This window comes from Sitophilus oryzae, unplaced genomic scaffold (assembly GCF_002938485.1).
Source record: "Sitophilus oryzae breed Bouriz unplaced genomic scaffold, Soryzae_2.0 scaffold_1177_pilon_pilon, whole genome shotgun sequence".
In the NCBI taxonomy this organism is placed as follows: domain Eukaryota; kingdom Metazoa; phylum Arthropoda; class Insecta; order Coleoptera; family Curculionidae; genus Sitophilus; species Sitophilus oryzae.
The window spans coordinates 2,883,961-2,900,909 of record NW_022145812.1 but is presented as its reverse complement, the minus strand read 5'-3'; the positions used below and the strand labels follow the sequence as shown (position 1 = coordinate 2,900,909).

Genomic DNA, 16,949 nt, shown 5'->3' with positions numbered 1-16,949 from the left:
TGAAACATTTAAGAGCCAGTTTTCTACAAGAGCAATTTTTAGAGCACTGACTCTCTTGCAAAATATTAATTTTAGTAGGTCAGGAAGCATCATCTTCTGTTAATTGAATAGGTGTCAGATTACCTTTTTGATCTTTCTTCCATCCATATTGTAAAGTATCTAACTTGATACCAATCCATTCTTCAATTTAAAAAATACATCTTATAACATTTCCTATAATAGATATATATCTTTACAGTTACCTGAAAGTATGTCCTGAGTAAATGGAGTTTTGCAGAGTTCTCAGTTCGAGGCAAATTAGCTAAATTAAAGGTAGTCTTAAGGGCTTGTGTTGATGTAATCCTATTGTATAGAGTGTATCTCAGATGGTTAATATGTTTAAAATAGCTTTGGCAGTGATATAGCTTTAAATGATAATTTAATCCTAACTGAAACAAGTCATCTTTGTTAGGATTTTTTTCTAAAAATACGTCGAGGTATTGACAAAGATCATCATCTTTTTTCAGTACCGACAGGCGACAGGCACATTTTTTTCGTTTCAGTCAGGATTAAATTATCTTTTAAAGCTATATCACTGCCCAAGCTATATTAAACATGTGAACCATCTGAGAATCCCTTAAGACCACCTTTAATTTAGCTAATTTGCCTCCAACTGAGAACTCTGCAAAACTCCATTTACTCAGGACATACTTTCAGGTAACTGTAAAGATATATCGATTATAGGAAATGTTATAAGTTGTATTTTTTTAGATTCAAGAATGGATTGGTATCAAGTTAGATCCTTTACAATGTGGATGGAAGAAAGATCAAAAAGGCAATCCTATTCACCTATTCAATCAACAGAAGATGTGGTGCCTCCTGATTTACTAAAATTATTTTATTGCAATTGCAAAGAGAGTCAGTGTTCTAAAAATTGTTCTTGTAGAAAACTGAGTTTTGCATGTTCTTTAAAGTGTAGTCAGTTTTACGGAATCAGTTGTACAAACTTTTGTATTTTAGTTGAGGCTAAAATGACGCTCAGGATAACGTCATAGTAGATTTTATTTAATAACTTTAATTTAATATTTTTTTTAACAATAATTTTATTTAATAAATAATATTTCAATGTTATTTTTAATTGTTTTAATGCTTAAATTTATACTTGGGTGTGTGGTTTATCTATTATATCACTATACTGTTAACGCAAAAATTATAGCGGATTGGTTTAAAAAAACTGGAAAATTTATAAACCGTATAGTAAAAAAATGCTCTATCCAAATACGTTTAAATAACATATACGACGGCCTCCCCATAAGAGCAATGAGAGGATTTACGTCCCAGTATTGAAGGACAGAAAATCGAGTCGAATGTTCAAGAAATAGGTTCATCCTTGTTTAGTCAAACCTCCTACAAACCAAGGATAGACTTATGTAGGAAATGCATTGAAATTCTATAGACATCCTTCAATATCGGGACAGGAATTTAAGCGGTACCCTCCGTATACTTTATTTTAAACGTATTTGGCTCTATCTCTATTACTATCTATTTTAGAAAAAAAATGATTAAAGATAAAATATTCTAAATGTAATTCTCTACAAAAAAGATACCTTTTTTCGAAAAAAGTTATGCAAACGGAGATATTTGAAAAAAACGAAAAAATTCAAGATGGCGGCCATGTTTTTCAAACTTCCGCCACTGGGACCGAATGGGACTTTTGAGGAGTTAAATAGGAGATCATTATCTACATATTCCCGTTGAGATTGGTTGGTTACTAATTTTTTCCACCTTTACATATAATACTATACGGCTACGTTTACTGGCCTAAAAGCCATCAACGACGTCATACCTATTAACGGCATTTTAGTAAGCTACCGTTTAACGACAGTTTAACATCAGTTTAAGTACACGGTTTCAGGCTAAAATGCCGTTAATCGTTAATGCAGAGTAGGCTACTGATTAATACTTAATAATTATTGTTTAGTATTGTTGTCCAAAATCCGGCATGGCTTATTCTGAACAAAATTAACTTGGAACGGTGTATATGTAGGTAGACGTATATGTTGCCGTTGTAGGTTTGAAAATGTATTTGCGATAAAATGTAATATACGGCATTGGTTTTCAGGTTTTTATTGCAAATTATAAACTGACAACTTAAAAATAATACTATGTCAACTTAAAAATAATAATGCTACAGATAGCATTCTCTGCAAAACCACAGTTTTGATTTAGGTCGCTTAGTCAATCCTGCACAACGGATATGTCTCCATAGAAGGCATTTACTGCAACAAAGTGACATATGATTTTTCTGTGTATCTTCACTGCACACAGAACAAAATCAACTTTGTTGAAGTCGTTTCTGCTCAACTAGATTGGCTATTTTTTCAAAGGCTTTCTCGGTGCAAAGACTTCTAAAAATCGTAATTTACATTATTAGTTATTAATTTGGTAATTATTAGCCTTGTATATGGATTTTTAAAGTAGCTCAACCTAAGACGTTTATAGATGTAAAGCACCAGATGGCGGGGCGTATTTCACGGTCTTTTACTACCGAAAAATATTTTTTGTTACTCTGATTTTTGAAGCGACCAATAAAAACAGAGAAAATAAAAATCGATAATTTTCGGACTGTGCCAATTGGTTAGTAATCGACCAGATACTTTTTGTCTATTAGATATGCTATAAAAGCTGGTAATTATACAATTCGACCATTGTAAATACCCGACAAATTCCGCAAGGCCGACGAGGCCGATGCTTTTCACTGATAAGAAAAAAAAATGTTTGTTTAGATAATTTTCGAGATATTTTTCTTTCTAAATGCACATTTTTAAAGTATTTTATATTCTTTGTCCGCTTGATCTATTATACTGATCGCACGTATCGAAGTTCTGTTTCTTCTCGTTTTAAAAAATGTTTTTATTTCTTTGTAGTGGTTCTAGTGTAAAATTAGATTAATTTTATTAAATTTAATTATAATGTTTAGTGTAGAATACCACAAATAGTTTAGTAGTGTTTTTATAGTTTATTATTTTGTAGTTAAGTAGTAGGTGAAGGGATAATTTGGTTATTTTTTCTTTTTGTTTGATTAATTAGTAAGTTTGATAATTTTTTCAGTGTAGAATACAAGAAGTAGTTGTGTAGTGTTTTTATAAGAGAGTTTATTTTGTAGATGAGTAGTAGGTGAAGGTATTTGGGTATTTTTCCTTTTTGTTTTTCTTCTAATTGTAGTAATTCTATTAAGTATTGTGATAGATACACTATATCTTTCTTCAACTTCGTTGAAAAGTGCATTATCATATAATTTTGGTTTTCTGGTAGTAGAATATACAAAAAAAAATCTGATCAAATTTATTCTAAATTAAATTAATCGAGTCTTATTAATCAAATTAATCTAGTCAAATAATAATAATAGTTAGTTTCTAAATACTACACAGGGTGAGTTTCCTACGATGTTCTCTCTGGGTATCTCGGAAACTACTGAAGACTGGAGATAGAGAGTCGGTTAAATGGGGAAAGAATTGCAGTTTTGGGGGTCATAAATATGCGCCTTTTGGATTTTTCGGAGAAGTTCAAGGCTTACTAGATATTTCGAAAAAAACAAATTTTGGCTATTTTAAAACTTTTGTCTCTAATTCCATTATAATCTACCGTAGGATCGAATAAAAACGGCGTCAACGATGTCTATGAAATGAAGATCGCTGTCATTTTATATGTAAAATTATATGGGAAATATCATCGATCGTCATTTCATAGCCATCGCTGACGCCGTTTTTATTCGATCATACGGTATTTTAGACAAAAAGTTTTCACATAAAAGTTGTAGATAATCACATGCCTAATGAGTTTGTTTTCTGTTTTTTTTTTCTAAAGCCTGTCATTTTTGACATATATGACACAAACGTTATGATTTTTTTTAAATGGAAACCATAGTTGGCCATGAATTCATAAAAAGCGTCATTTTTTAAGCTTTTCAGCGATATAGATATGTATATTATGTTTTTTTCGAAAAATTACAAGTTATAGCCAATTCTTTTCTTTCTTGGCTAATTTCCATACCAATAATACCATGCCAATTAGTTGGCATCAAGAATGTAAAAAGTTTTATGTTTTCAAAAAAAATATCGTAAAATTCGTAAAGCACTCAATTTAGAATAAAATAATCTAAGAATGAAATGATTCTTTTATAAACCTGCATTAAATCAAATTAAAATAGGTATGTAACTTTTTTTAAATATTAATTAATAGCATTAGCATTATCATAAATTATTATAAATAATGTACCAACATATCGAAATAATAATTTCTTTGTTAATACCATAGACTTAAAATAAAATATTTTATTTTAAGTCTATGGTTAATACGGTTTAGAATTCTTAAAATAACAGGCAAAAATAATCCACAATTTACAATAAAATAAAAGTTTTGTTTAAATTTCTTAATCAGCTGATCACTATTAAAGTTCGCAGAAACCCGGACTATATTACATTACTCTGAGGAAAATAACGAAAATAATCGATATTTTTGACTCCGCCCCGAAAGGTTCACGATTTGTCCTCCAGTTGGCAGCACATTTTGTCTAGTCGGTTGAACAACTTTAAGAATATATAAACAAGGTTATCAGGTATCGCTAGTTACCTTATCATGTGGATATCAACAGCCTCATCAAGAACGGCATGTGATATTTCTTCGGGGAGCATTTTAAGGTCTACAGTTTCAAGAAATTTCCCATTTGTGATGTCTCTAACGATGTTACGATCCTTAACGAAGAAATTCAGGATTACATTTTGTTTTTCATGATAGGATTGTTTAGCAAATGCTACAGTACATCTTTTCTTTTTCTTTGGTAGTGCTATGACTGTTAAGTCCTGTCCTTTCGGACGTCCTCGTTTTTTTATTGAAACAGGCATCTTATTTGTTGTCAAAGCGAAATCATTGACTTCAACTATCTGATGGGACTGGTTGTTGACTTCATTTAAAACTGAATCACTAATAATAGGAATGTTGATGCGCTTCATCTGGTGTCATTTCCTCCTCTATAACCAGCTCGTTACAAAACTCAGGTGTTTCCACAGGTGACTGACCAAGAGTTGATGTATTTCTATTATCTAATATGAGCGCTTCACTCATTTTGTTTCTGCCTTGAAGGTCCATCTCGTCACAAATCTCAGAGTGTTCCACTGAAGACTGATTTTTACTTTCAAATACAAGTTCATCATCGCTTCCAATAAAAAACTGTGTCTGATTTTCGTCTACAGGCACAATTCCAACATTAGTGTCATTGGCCCACAGGGTTTTAAGATTTTTCAATACATTAAGCCTTTGCTCAAATAATATGCCCGTCCGTTGAGCTGCTAAGTCTGCCAGTTCCATGCATAACAAAAGACATTTCTTTCGTGTTTGCGTGTAGGTTTCGTTTGGTTTGGTTTGGTTTGGAAATTTTTGCTGTGTCATTTTTTTGTTGGCCTTCATATTCAAATAATCCTTGACGCTTTCCTTCATGTTACTGGAAAGTTTTCTTTGGCTAGGGTTACGTGCATGTAGAACCTACAAAATATATCTTTTATGAATAAAATACTGTTCAAGCAAGAATTCTAAAAGCATACTTTATGTCAACTAATCTGTAAACTTACCTTCGAAGTGACATGATTGTGCTTCATTTGAACCGATGTTACCTCGAGTGCTTTTCCATCAGACGATGCTTTGAATCTTACATGTACTGGGCAATCTTCTTTAAATGTCCAAGACTGTCGAATGTTTTTCCCACTGCTCTTAAACTTCTTTCCACCGTGATTACATGCATATAGAAGTTGATAATAAATCAAAGAGCTTTCTATTGGTCTCACAATTTTACTGCTTGCAATTGTACGGGCATCTCTTTTCCAAAATGTTGTGTATGTATTTTCACCAAGTTCCTCAATCGCTTTCTTTGCGTCAGCGAATGAGCTGAACCTATCCCCAAGTTTCAGCATGCTAATTTCAGTCATGAATAATAATTAGGTACCTAACTAACCCAAAAATGTTTATAAATAAATTAACAATCAGAAAACTAACTGAAACACTTACTCCAGCTTGAACCAATAATAAATGATAAGGGTCGCCAAGTGTCCTCCTTTCGGGAGGACAGTCCTCCTTTTAGAAGAAAAGTCCTCCTTGCACCCAAATGTCCTCCTTTACAATCTTAGAATCTTAGACAAAAAAGTTCCTTAAACCATTATATTCTTAGTATAGGTATGTGTTTCGACATTTATAGAGGTTTATATTATTTATAGCCATTTATAGTGAAAACCAAGTTAGGTAGGTATGTAATACCTGAGATGATGTCAAGTTTTGGTATATCCAGATGTACAACAATTAAAATCAACTTATAGCACTTAGCACAAATTGTTACTATATACAATAATAATGCAAACGCGACGAAAAAAACATACCAAAAGGGCAACGCAGATCGGAAAACGGAACACAAATTGATTAACGGCATTTTAGTATGCGACCCATAGTGCGACCGTTCGACGGCATTTTAAGCAAAACATTAAACAGCCGTCAAGTGCGTCACATCAACGACGTCATTAATCGCGGGTGATCTGGCAAATGCATATATATGCATCAACGACGTCATATCTATTAACGGCATTTTAGTAGGCTACCGTTTAACGGCAGTTTAAGTACATACTGTACATCTGCTGGATCTGTGTCTATGAAAGGAATGCAGGCAAAAAACATTTAAATAAACAGCAATATATTTTATACGTCGATTTTACGAGTGCGTCACCGCAAATCGCTCCGCCCACTCACTTTATTGGCTACTTGCAAATTTGTCGAATTTTTATTGATGGGAGGCGTCGTCTAATTTTTTACGAAAAACATCGAGAAAATATCGTTTCCCCTCTCACGGATACCCCGGAGCTACAGAATGGACAAACGTACTGTAAGTACCTATAAGTACAGCCATTTTTTTTCTTACATAGAACCAGAAAAAAATAAAGGTCAATTTAATTTGAAGGGTAAGGGCGACCGACGATGTCGCAAAACCGACTTACGGAGAAAACTATGATTTAATATTGCCAAATACCATGTTAAAGATACAAAAATGTATTATAAAATAGAATTTCAATTTATTTCATTCTAGTAACGTTTGCGTTCGTCGCTCGTAACTCGTCACTTAAATCGCTTTCGAGCGAATTATCGCTCGAGTTATCCCATCACTAATAAATACCTACCTATACTGTATTTCTGTTGTAGTTATGTTTTAAATCTGGGAATTAGACGTTACGATTTTTTACAGCTAGGATTATTTACTTGTAACTAAATATGAAATTTTATTCTTTAATTATCTGGCCATAAAATAAACTTAGTTAAAATTATTATATTTTCATATTTTAAAAAATCATGGTAAGCATACAAAATAAGCAACAAATTTTGTTGTTTTTTTTCAAGTTTTGTAGCAGCAAAAATATAAAAAACTAAAACTAAGAAGAAATATTTTGTTTTATAAGTGTTTTATTTAGTTTTGTATAAGTAAATGAACTGTTTTTGCTACATAAAGTTATTAGTTCTTGTTCTATTTCATCCACACACATTTTTTAAAGAAAACATATATTTTTTGTTGAATTAATAATTATTAATTCCAGTACTGTATTACAAATTTTTTCTTAAAAATATTTAAGTCATAGTTACAAAAGTAATTACATATATTAACTAGAAGATTTAACTTTTTGTTTTTTTAATGCTTTTTCTTTTGCTTGTTCATAAAGGGGAGTTAATTTTCCATCTTTAGCTAAGAGTTTCAAAATTTCAACTATTAAGGGCAAATAATTATGTTTACGTCGAATGTTTTCAATTTTATACAAGCGCCTTTTACTTTCTTCTTCCTCTATAAGCAATTTTAAATTTGCAACTTCATCCTGCAATGAATCATCTGCCGCCCCATTATCTATTTGTTTTTGGATATCCTCTAATCTTCGTTCATAAAGCATTTTCCTATCGCTTACTATAGCCATGAGATTAAAATGAATTTCACCCTCACTATACCTTTGTATTCTCTTTTCAATAATAGGTCTAACTACATCAGTCCACTCACTATCTGGAGAAATTGGTCCTAAATCAATTGGGCCCTGTTTCAAACCATCTAGTTCGTACAGTCTCCCATCTATAGGTATATAGCTTATAAAGTGAAATGCATCTTCTTCCTTTCTTGCCACAGATGGATCGAATTCAAAAATTTGTTGCCTCGCAAAAGAATTGTGCACTGAACTGATAACTTGTGAGTTACTAATGGCTAATCCTTTCGTATTTGCATCAAAACCTTGGCAGAATTCTTTTAGATCTGTAAGTGTAGCTCCTAATTTTAAATCTGAATGTCGACAATTTAAAAGAACGCTTAAAATAGCTTGAGTTGCACAGGCATTCTCTATAACTTGACGGGCAAAAAATATTTTTTCAAGTCTACTATCTTGCACAATAGATCCACTTGGTTCTGAAGTATCTTTTGTCCATTTAAATAAAAATATTAGTCCATGTATGGGTTTTAAATTTTCAAATAATTGGCCGTCTAAACTCCATAATTCTTCAACTTGTACACCTTTACAGCCTAAGTAACAGATAGGTATAAAAAATTATTAGTTTTTTTTATTACATCGCTTACCAAACTCTCGGATTAGTTCGGAAAAAACGCCAGGGTCGCTTTCAATTAAACACCAGTCACCTGCTTTCTCTGCCATATAAAATTTATAAATTTGAAAATTTATTGTTTTAACAAAAATTTTAAATGAAATCTAACCTTCACAAAGTTCCCAACGCTATTCTAACCTTAAAAAAAATTACCAGTCACAATACTCTTCTTTTTTAAGATAAAGTAAATTTTAACTTTTTGCTGCTAGGGCTAATCTGGATGTGGCCTACTTTGTTACGCCGAATCCGAACCGCGATCTTTCGCCAAACTATGGTCATTGAATCTAAAGTCATTGGCCTATCACCTGACTAGATATCGGATCTCATCGGCCTCCAACCGGCGTGAATGAGCACTCTGTGTATCAATAAATTATACACTCTACTACACTTTCCTATGGAATGGTCGGAACGGACCACCGACGGCACTGGCATTGAACTAAAGACTTGTTTATCAAATTCAACCGGAACTATCCTTTCAAATTTCAACTATTGGGCAGCATTAGTAGCTTGCCTTATATCAAAAAAAGGAGACCCTTTCGTGAAAGGAAGAAAAACCCTGTCTCTCATTTGATTTAACAGTGTGGTACCTATTAACAGACCGGATAATTCTTGTAGCTTAGGCCTTCAAATTAATTAAAAGGAAGAAGAATTCAATAAAACCTATCATTTTTTTGACATTTGCGAAAACAAGGCGAAAACGAAGTTATTTTGTTTACTTCCTTGGTCAGAGCTTGTGTATGTGTTTTGTGGTCAGAGCCTTGGTATAATTATTTGATTACTGGGTATACCGATTACTGTATTATGGCAGACAAGGAAAAATCAGAAAAACCTAAACATTTGCAACCCAAAAATATTCCTAAAGATGGGCAAGTTGTTTTAGCAATTATGAAAGAAATGGGGATCACAGAGTATGAACCTAAAACTATAGTTCAGTTAACAGAATTTGTTTACCGATATGCTACTTCCATATTGGAAGAAGCTAGAATGTATGCAAATAACAATAACAATTCACAAAAGAAGTGTCTGGAGGTAGGAGATATTCGCCTAGCTTTGCAATTAACAGCACAATCTTCATTTACTACTCCACCACCTAGGGAGGTAATGATTTGGATTTATTGATCTATAAAACTACTATTTTCACTGATTTAATCAGTTTGTAAGCCCATATTGATGATTTATATATATTAAAATAATAATTTTAGGTTGTTATTGAATGTGCCTCGATAAAAAACTACTCAATGTTACCGATTGTCAAACCCCATTGTGGTTTAAGATTACCTCCAGATCGATATTGCCTTACTTCCTGTAATTATACTTTAAAAGCTTCACATAAGAAAAGCCAACTAAAATCTGGTTTTAATTCTGGTATGTTAGATATGAAATCTTGAGTAGTATTGTATGTTATGAGAGATATTCTTTTAGGTCCTGGGTTGAAAATAACATCTAAGTCAAATGTAGGCTTTATAAGGAAACCAGCACCTGGTATTGTTAGACAAAGTGTAACTATACCAAAACCAACGATGAAAATTAGTGGCAACCCAATACCACAAACAAAAACTATTTTGAAACCTAAAATACAAATAAGCCAAAATGTACATATATCGATTCCTCAATCGACTACCAGTATGGGAGAAAACTCACTAAAAAGGAAAAGGGAGGAAGATACTGAGATAATGAATTAAAATGTATACTTACGACTTATTTTTTTATATGGATAAAAATATGTAACAATAGAGTATTCTAATTTGTTCCTTGTATTCAATAAAGGAAAGTATTTACCTGCTTAAACAACAAACTCTCTTTTTTTATATATAGTAAAATGCTTGTGTATAAAAAAATATATATTTTTTATTACAATAATTAGGAAATGACAAAAAAATAGGGGGCACTGCCAATAAACGTGAATCGTAATCTTACAATTTTGGCAGTTAATGAATAAGCTAAAAGTAATCATTGTTCTTAAAATTAGTGAATAAGGATCAATTATTTTAGATATAAAAATTATTTTTTTAAACCATTGAGTTTTCAATCAGTTCAATTTTAAATAGTTTCGAAAATTTCAAATTAGATTAGCTTATTTTGAACACAAAGAGTAAATATATAAAATAATTTTCTGTAATTTCTTGTTTCCTGTAATGCCAAAATCTTGATAATATGGTGAAGGTTTATTTTTGATCTTGTTACATTTATACACAGACCAACTAAAGAGTTTAGTTTGTGATTTATAATAAGATATTTCCACAAACAAACAGGGTAGGTAGTCTGTGATATTTCTTATAATTTTTTTTTATGTTTTAATACTATCAGAGAAAAAAAAACAATATATGCTATTATGCTTTGTCGTATGGAGAATAAATGTTAATAAGATTCTAGGTGTAAGAATAGAAAAATCTTAAGGTAGCAGAAAAACTAATGCAATATATGTATAAGCACATAGACTTAGAATAAAATAATTCTAAGTCTATGTATAAGCAGAATTAAACAAAAGGTACCTATTAATGTTTGTTATATTATACCCTTGTTTATATAATTCATATACAAGAATTATACCTAATTACTGATGCTAAAAGACCTGTTTAGGGCCTACGGAGTTTTAATGGAATGTTATAAAACCTATCATGAATAGTATAATAACCTTGATCATGAATATGATATGGAGCTACAGCATTTAAAAATTCCAAAAAAAAGGAAGAAATTTTGCATACCCCTTTTAATTTTAAGAAATTTTATACTAAAGCCAGAGATAAAGCACTTTTTAAACGTAGCATAATAATATCAGAGATATTTTATTTCTATTTAATTTTATTGACTATGAAAATATTTTACATGATAAGCGTTCACGTGTTGTGCGAAATATTAAAATAATAATATAAACAGAGATATAAATAATACTTATACACAAAGCTTATACATCATCTTATACATATAGGTACATACAGGGTGTCTCAGATTTTAATCGGGAAAATTTAATAGATGACAGAACTTGCAAAAATAAAACAAAAAGTTCATATCAACTTATAAGATTTAAAGCTTCCTTTTCGAGATACAGGGTACCATTAGAATACTAATTATAATATTAATTACCAATTAGAATTTAAGGTTAATGGTGTGGATCCGGTGGCTGACCTTGAAACGAGTTTCTGCTGCATATAGTCACAGACACTACGCATGCGCACATCTTCGATGTTGCCAGATTGTAAGTTATTTTGGAATTATTTTCAGTAGAAAACAAATATGTGCTTTTCAGTGTTTTTTGTCAATATATACCGTATGATCGAAAAAACGGCGTCCAGTTGGCTGGGAAATGACGATTGAGGACATTTCCCATATAAAATGACAGCGATCTTCATTTCATAGTCATCGGCTAACGCTATTTTTTTTCAATCATAGTACGCGGTATATTATTTATATCAAGGCTTTATATTATTATTTTAATATTTCGCACAACACGTATGTATTTTCATAGTCAATAAAATTAAATAGAAATAAAACTCTAGATTCCTATAATTAATCTAATTGCTCTAGATTATTATTATGCTACGTTTAAAAAGGGCTTTATTAAAAATTCTGGAAATTATATGTCCAAGTTTTCTTTTTTTTTAAATTTTTAAATGCTGTAGCTCCATGTCATGTTCATAATAGGTTTTTTTAACTTTCCATCAAAACTACGGAGGCCTTAAAAGGCCTTTTAGCCTACGTAATTAAAATTGTAGAATCAGCTTCAGCAACATTAACAGTTTTACCTTGTGTAATTCTGCTTATACATATATTGCATTAATTTTTCTGCTACTTTAAGATTTCTCTATTCTTAGACCTAATTTATGTGATTTTCTTAGCTGTAATATGATTTATAAAACATATTTTTCCTAATGGAAGGATGGAATAGGATATGCAAAATTAAGATATTTTAACATTTATTTTCCAGACAAAGCATAAGATTAAGACATAATAAATATTATAAGAAAGATCTTAATATAAATCACAAACTAAAGTCTTAATTTGGTCTTGTATAAACACAGGTATAAAACTAATAAGATCAAAACTCAACCTTCACCATATTGTCAAGATTTGGCATTATAGGAAACAAGAAATTGCTGTAAATTAAGAAAAGAATATCAAAGTACACGATATTAAATACTGTAATGTATTCTACGATACAAACCATCTCCCTTCTAAAGAGAAAAAGATAAAACATAAAGCTTATTTTAGTCTTATCAACACTCTTCGATAAAATATATGTCTAAAATTGCTATTAATCCCTAACTTGATATTTTTAAGAAATTATATGATACAAACATTACAATCAAAGTATATTATATTAGTAACATTATAGGTAAAATATGTTACCTCTATCTCCCATTGACGTGTATTGTTCTATAAGACTCGTCATGGTAATATTTCAAAACATCAATATACATAATATAATGAAAACTATTGTTGCCTGTAAATAACTAGAAATTAAATAACTTGAAAGAAATAAAATAATTCTAATAAGTTTAAAACCATTAGAAAAAATCCGTAAATGATAATTTTTAATTCTAATGTAAATATATAAATAAATGTTATTATTATTCAACCACTTCCATATCTCTGTTATTATTACGTACAATTTTATATATTCATAATACTTTCATTTCACAATCTTCATTATCCTTCTTACCTTAATTTTGGATATCAAGATAAATCTGAAATTATAAATTAATTATAGAATTTGTATTATTATTACCACTGAAAAAAAAAATTCAACTGCAAATAATTCGAAAATAAACTGCAATTTGGCAACATCGACGTTGTGCGCCTGCGTAGTATCGATGATCAAATGCAGCAAATATGGCCTTCAAGGTCAGCCACCGGATCCACACCTTTACCGAATTTAATTTTTTTCGCAGAAGTAAGCAAGATAGACAAAAAAGTCAGGAGACAAAAAAATAATATTTTTAATTACTAAATCCAAAAATAATATTAAACTTCTAAATAAGCAGTGGCGCGCCTATTTTTTCCTTTAAAATAATTTAACAGTGATGCCCCACCGCCGCCCCTGGCCATTAATCTTAAATCTAATTGCATCAAATTAAGTCCCATAGTAAGTATTATAAACGGGTCAAGTTTGGTTTGGTTTGGTTTGGTATCAAAATCGATTAAATAATTTTTAAGTATCTTAATTTTTTTTTCTTTTTTAAGTAACTTTAACACCCTGTATCTCGAAAAGTAAGCTTTAACTCTTACAAGTTGATATGAACTTTTTGTTTTATTTTTGCAAGTTCTATCGTCTATTAAATTTTCCCGATTAAAATCTGAGACACCCTGTATATTGACTGCACTGAAAAAAACATTTTACTGAAAATAATTCTGAAATAACTTACAATCTGGCAACATCGACGATGTGCGCATGCGTAATATCTATCATTATATGCAGCAAAAACTCGTTTCAAGGTCAGCCACCGGATCCGCACCTGATCCACACCCATAGTCCACACCTCTGGTCTCTGGTCCACACCTTTTACTTATATCAGAATATGATATCGGACAGTATGTAATACTCTATGGCGCAGAATATCCTTTATAAAAAGAGAAAAGAGGAATAAACTTTCAGAATAGTTCATTTGACTCTGACCATAGAGCGAAGCAAAGCTGATAATTTTGATGACAGTAGGTGTTGGCATTGACCAATTAAATATGTTGTCGTAGCAGGTTAGCTCCTCCTCCTGCTCCAAAAACAGATGGAGAAAAGAAAAAATTGTATATTTCTTTTAACTAGTTGAATAATCTGTTCCAGTTTATATACGATTTATGGGGAGAAATATGTTACATTTAACACAATTTATCTAGTCTCAGTGTTATATGAGAAAAAGGACCGCTATGTGAATTTTGAAATTATTCTTATTCCTGTCTTGTAAAGAACTGATAAGAAAATTATCATTTTGTTTGACAGCGAAATTTTTATATAGTATAAAAAAGCCATGAAATTAAATGACGAGCGGTATTCTTGATACCCTGCAGATTTTAGTTAAAATGATAGTGTTTAAAAGTTCTTTAATTCAATTCTATATTTGTTGTTTTGTTGTATGCTACATTTTCCCACTATGCATCACAGAGGAAATAAAAAGGATGTCGAAAGGTGAACGAATAAAGCTGAGGTATGTATAGCCTGAATATTATAAACTGTTCTGTAATTTACATTCAATTATTATATTATATTCAGGGAAGAAGCAAGGGATATGTTTTATCATGCCTACAATGCTTACATGGAAAACTGCATATCCAGCTGATGAATTAATGCCTCTAAGTTGTCAGGGTCGGTATCGAGGTTTAACACCTAATAGAGGTGATATAGATGATTCTTTAGGAAAGTAAGAATATATTTTTATTTGTATATAGGTGTAATTTTCTTTCTAAAGTAGATCAATATGGTATTAATTATGCTATAAAAACTTTATTAATTGTATTATCAAAATACCTTATCATTTAGAACATATTGATACTTCTTATCTATTATTTTAGAGAAATCATCAAAACAGTCTTGTTTTATTATCTAGATAATAATCTTGTATATATTTAATAGTTAGGTATTTGATGTAATTATTTAAATTTTATATCTAATTTATTTTTAGCTTTTCTCTTACACTTATTGATACATTAGATACATTGGTGGTCTTGGGGGATTTTGAAGAATTTGAGCATGGTGTAAAATTAGTTATAAAAGATGTCAATTTTGATAACGATATAGTAGTATCAGTGTTTGAAACAAATATACGAGTTGTGGGGTAATTTAAAAGGTATCTGTTACTCTGATTATTTTACATGATTTATTTTAGTGGTTTATTATCAGCACATATCTTAGCTGATCTCTTGCAACAACGAGATGGAATAATGTCTTGGTATAAAGGCGAACTACTAGATATGGCGAAAGATGTAGGGTATAGATTGTTACCAGCATTTAACACAACCACTGGTATACCCCATGCAAGAGTAAGGTTGTTATTTAATTTCTTTAATGTTCTGTAATGTTATGCTTATAGATAAATTTGAGATACGGCATAAAAAGTGATAGACTGGAATTAGCGAAAGAGACTTGTACTGCTTGTGCAGGATCTATGATTTTAGAAATGGCAGCTCTATCTCGACTGACTGGAGAGCTAATTTTTGAGGAAAAAGTATTTTTTTCTTTATGTTATAAATCTTTTCTTGATTTTGGTTTTATATGATAGGCCCACAAAGCAATGGATGAGTTATGGAAAATGCGTCATCGAAGTTCAGACCTAATGGGTACTATACTTAATGTACATTCAGGTGATTGGGTACGTAGGGACTCTGGAGTGGGTGCTGGAATTGATTCATACTATGAATATTGCCTGAAGGCTTATATTTTACTTGGAGATAATAAATATTTAAATAGGTTCAATAGGCATTATAATGCTATTATGAAATATATATCCCAAGGACCAATGCTGCTTGATGTTCACATGCATAGGTAATAAGTAATTTTAGTTCTCTTAGAAAAATTAACTATTGTTGATTTGCAGACCACACACCACTTCGAGAAATTATATGGATGCTTTATTAGCTTTCTGGCCAGGTCTTCAAGTATTAAAAGGTGACATAAAGCCAGCAGTTGAAACTCATGAAATGTTATATCAAGTAATGCAGAGACACAAATTTATACCTGAAGCTTTTACAATCGATTTTCAGGTATAGGAATCATCTATAGATTTTTGATAAATTATTTGAAATGAAATAAATGTTTTTTTTAGGTTCACTGGGGTAACCACCCTTTGAGACCCGAGTTTTTAGAGTCTACATACTTTTTATATAGTGCTACTGGAGATCCTTACTATTTAGAAGTAGGGAAAAATGTACTGAAAAGCCTGCAGAAATATGCCAGAGTATCCTGTGGATATGCAGCAGTTAATGATGTCAGAACGGGTATAACACAACATCACATAAAATTATACATATATTTATAATTAAATTATTAAATACTAACAATATCAAAAGCTAAGTTATTTGTTTAAAGTAAGTACCTAGGTACCTATTTAAAAGAGGCTTTTAAATTAAAATATTCTTAAATTACAGTCACAAACATTCAAACCATCGTCAATTTGGTCGAAATATTCCATGCTGAGAGCAGTGTTAAGTGTTAAAGAAGATATTATATTGACAAATTTCCAAAACTTATTGCTTTTTTGAAGAGGAATTCGGTTGGTTACGAGCCTAAAAAGTCTAAGGTTTTGTCCATAAAAGAGATCGGTGATTTTTTGGCCACGGCTAGTGATGAAACTTATTTACTTACTAAGGTAAGTTTGCGA

General features: G+C 31.0%; 4 protein-coding genes across 6 annotated transcripts in view; 2 read left to right on the top strand and 2 right to left on the bottom strand.

Moving 5' to 3' along the window:
* Positions 1–2,090: 2,090 nt before the first annotated feature.
* On the bottom strand, positions 2,091–6,593 carry LOC115890148. 3 transcript variants are annotated; one of them, XM_030910317.1, is made up of 5 exons: positions 6,286–6,498; positions 6,040–6,178; positions 5,607–5,981; positions 4,612–5,520; positions 2,091–2,387 (listed from the first exon to the last, which is right to left on the bottom strand). In XM_030910317.1, exons 3-4 carry the CDS (start codon positions 5,958–5,960, stop codon positions 4,963–4,965), a joined length of 912 nt encoding a protein of 303 aa, XP_030766177.1. In that variant the 5' UTR covers positions 5,961–5,981; positions 6,040–6,178; positions 6,286–6,498; the 3' UTR covers positions 2,091–2,387; positions 4,612–4,962. The 3 variants fall into 3 exon arrangements, with proteins under 3 accessions (XP_030766177.1, XP_030766184.1, XP_030766170.1); XM_030910324.1 differs by having other exon boundaries at positions 5,607–5,977; positions 6,040–6,593; XM_030910310.1 differs by having other exon boundaries at positions 6,040–6,586.
* A 977-nt stretch (positions 6,594–7,570) lies between these two features.
* On the bottom strand, positions 7,571–8,829 carry LOC115890134 (ubiquitin carboxyl-terminal hydrolase isozyme L5). Its single transcript, XM_030910288.1, has 2 exons — positions 8,618–8,829; positions 7,571–8,563 (listed from the first exon to the last, which is right to left on the bottom strand). The coding sequence occupies exons 1-2, from the start codon at positions 8,691–8,693 to the stop codon at positions 7,668–7,670; spliced, it is 972 nt and encodes a 323-aa protein (XP_030766148.1). The 5' UTR covers positions 8,694–8,829; the 3' UTR covers positions 7,571–7,667.
* A 483-nt stretch (positions 8,830–9,312) lies between these two features.
* LOC115890143 (transcription initiation factor TFIID subunit 9) lies at positions 9,313–10,438 on the top strand. The gene is made up of 3 exons (XM_030910299.1): positions 9,313–9,741; positions 9,846–10,008; positions 10,066–10,438. The coding sequence occupies exons 1-3, from the start codon at positions 9,445–9,447 to the stop codon at positions 10,323–10,325; spliced, it is 720 nt and encodes a 239-aa protein (XP_030766159.1). The 5' UTR covers positions 9,313–9,444; the 3' UTR covers positions 10,326–10,438.
* Positions 10,439–14,321: 3,883 nt separating this feature from the next.
* Positions 14,322–16,949, top strand: part of LOC115890123 (ER degradation-enhancing alpha-mannosidase-like protein 3) — a 30,584-nt gene continuing 27,956 nt past the window's right edge. Inside the window, 9 exon segments of the mRNA XM_030910277.1 lie at positions 14,322–14,780; positions 14,846–14,897; positions 14,899–14,993; positions 15,255–15,407; positions 15,459–15,612; positions 15,663–15,797; positions 15,852–16,114; positions 16,167–16,332; positions 16,395–16,566. Coding sequence (XP_030766137.1) covers positions 14,614–14,780; positions 14,846–14,897; positions 14,899–14,993; positions 15,255–15,407; positions 15,459–15,612; positions 15,663–15,797; positions 15,852–16,114; positions 16,167–16,332; positions 16,395–16,566 — 1,357 coding nt within the window. The 5' untranslated portion in view covers positions 14,322–14,613.

What these genes read in the sequence shown, in the direction of transcription:
- LOC115890148 (XM_030910324.1), bottom strand. Translation starts at nt 5,960, where the DNA reads ATGACTGAAATTAGCATGCTGAAACTTGGGGATAGGTTCAGCTCATTC. An exon ending in ACAATCATGTCACTTCGAAG is followed by an intron (nt 5,521 to 5,606) that starts GTAAGTTTACAG and finishes TATATTTTGTAG; the next exon opens with GTTCTACATGCACGTAACCC.
- LOC115890134 (XM_030910288.1), bottom strand. Translation starts at nt 8,693, where the DNA reads ATGGCAGAGAAAGCAGGTGACTGGTGTTTAATTGAAAGCGACCCTGGC. An exon ending in CGAACTAATCCGAGAGTTTG is followed by an intron (nt 8,564 to 8,617) that starts GTAAGCGATGTA and finishes TCTGTTACTTAG; the next exon opens with GCTGTAAAGGTGTACAAGTT.
- LOC115890143 (XM_030910299.1), top strand. Translation starts at nt 9,445, where the DNA reads ATGGCAGACAAGGAAAAATCAGAAAAACCTAAACATTTGCAACCCAAA. An exon ending in CTACTCCACCACCTAGGGAG is followed by an intron (nt 9,742 to 9,845) that starts GTAATGATTTGG and finishes TAATAATTTTAG; the next exon opens with GTTGTTATTGAATGTGCCTC. An exon ending in AAAATCTGGTTTTAATTCTG is followed by an intron (nt 10,009 to 10,065) that starts GTATGTTAGATA and finishes ATATTCTTTTAG; the next exon opens with GTCCTGGGTTGAAAATAACA.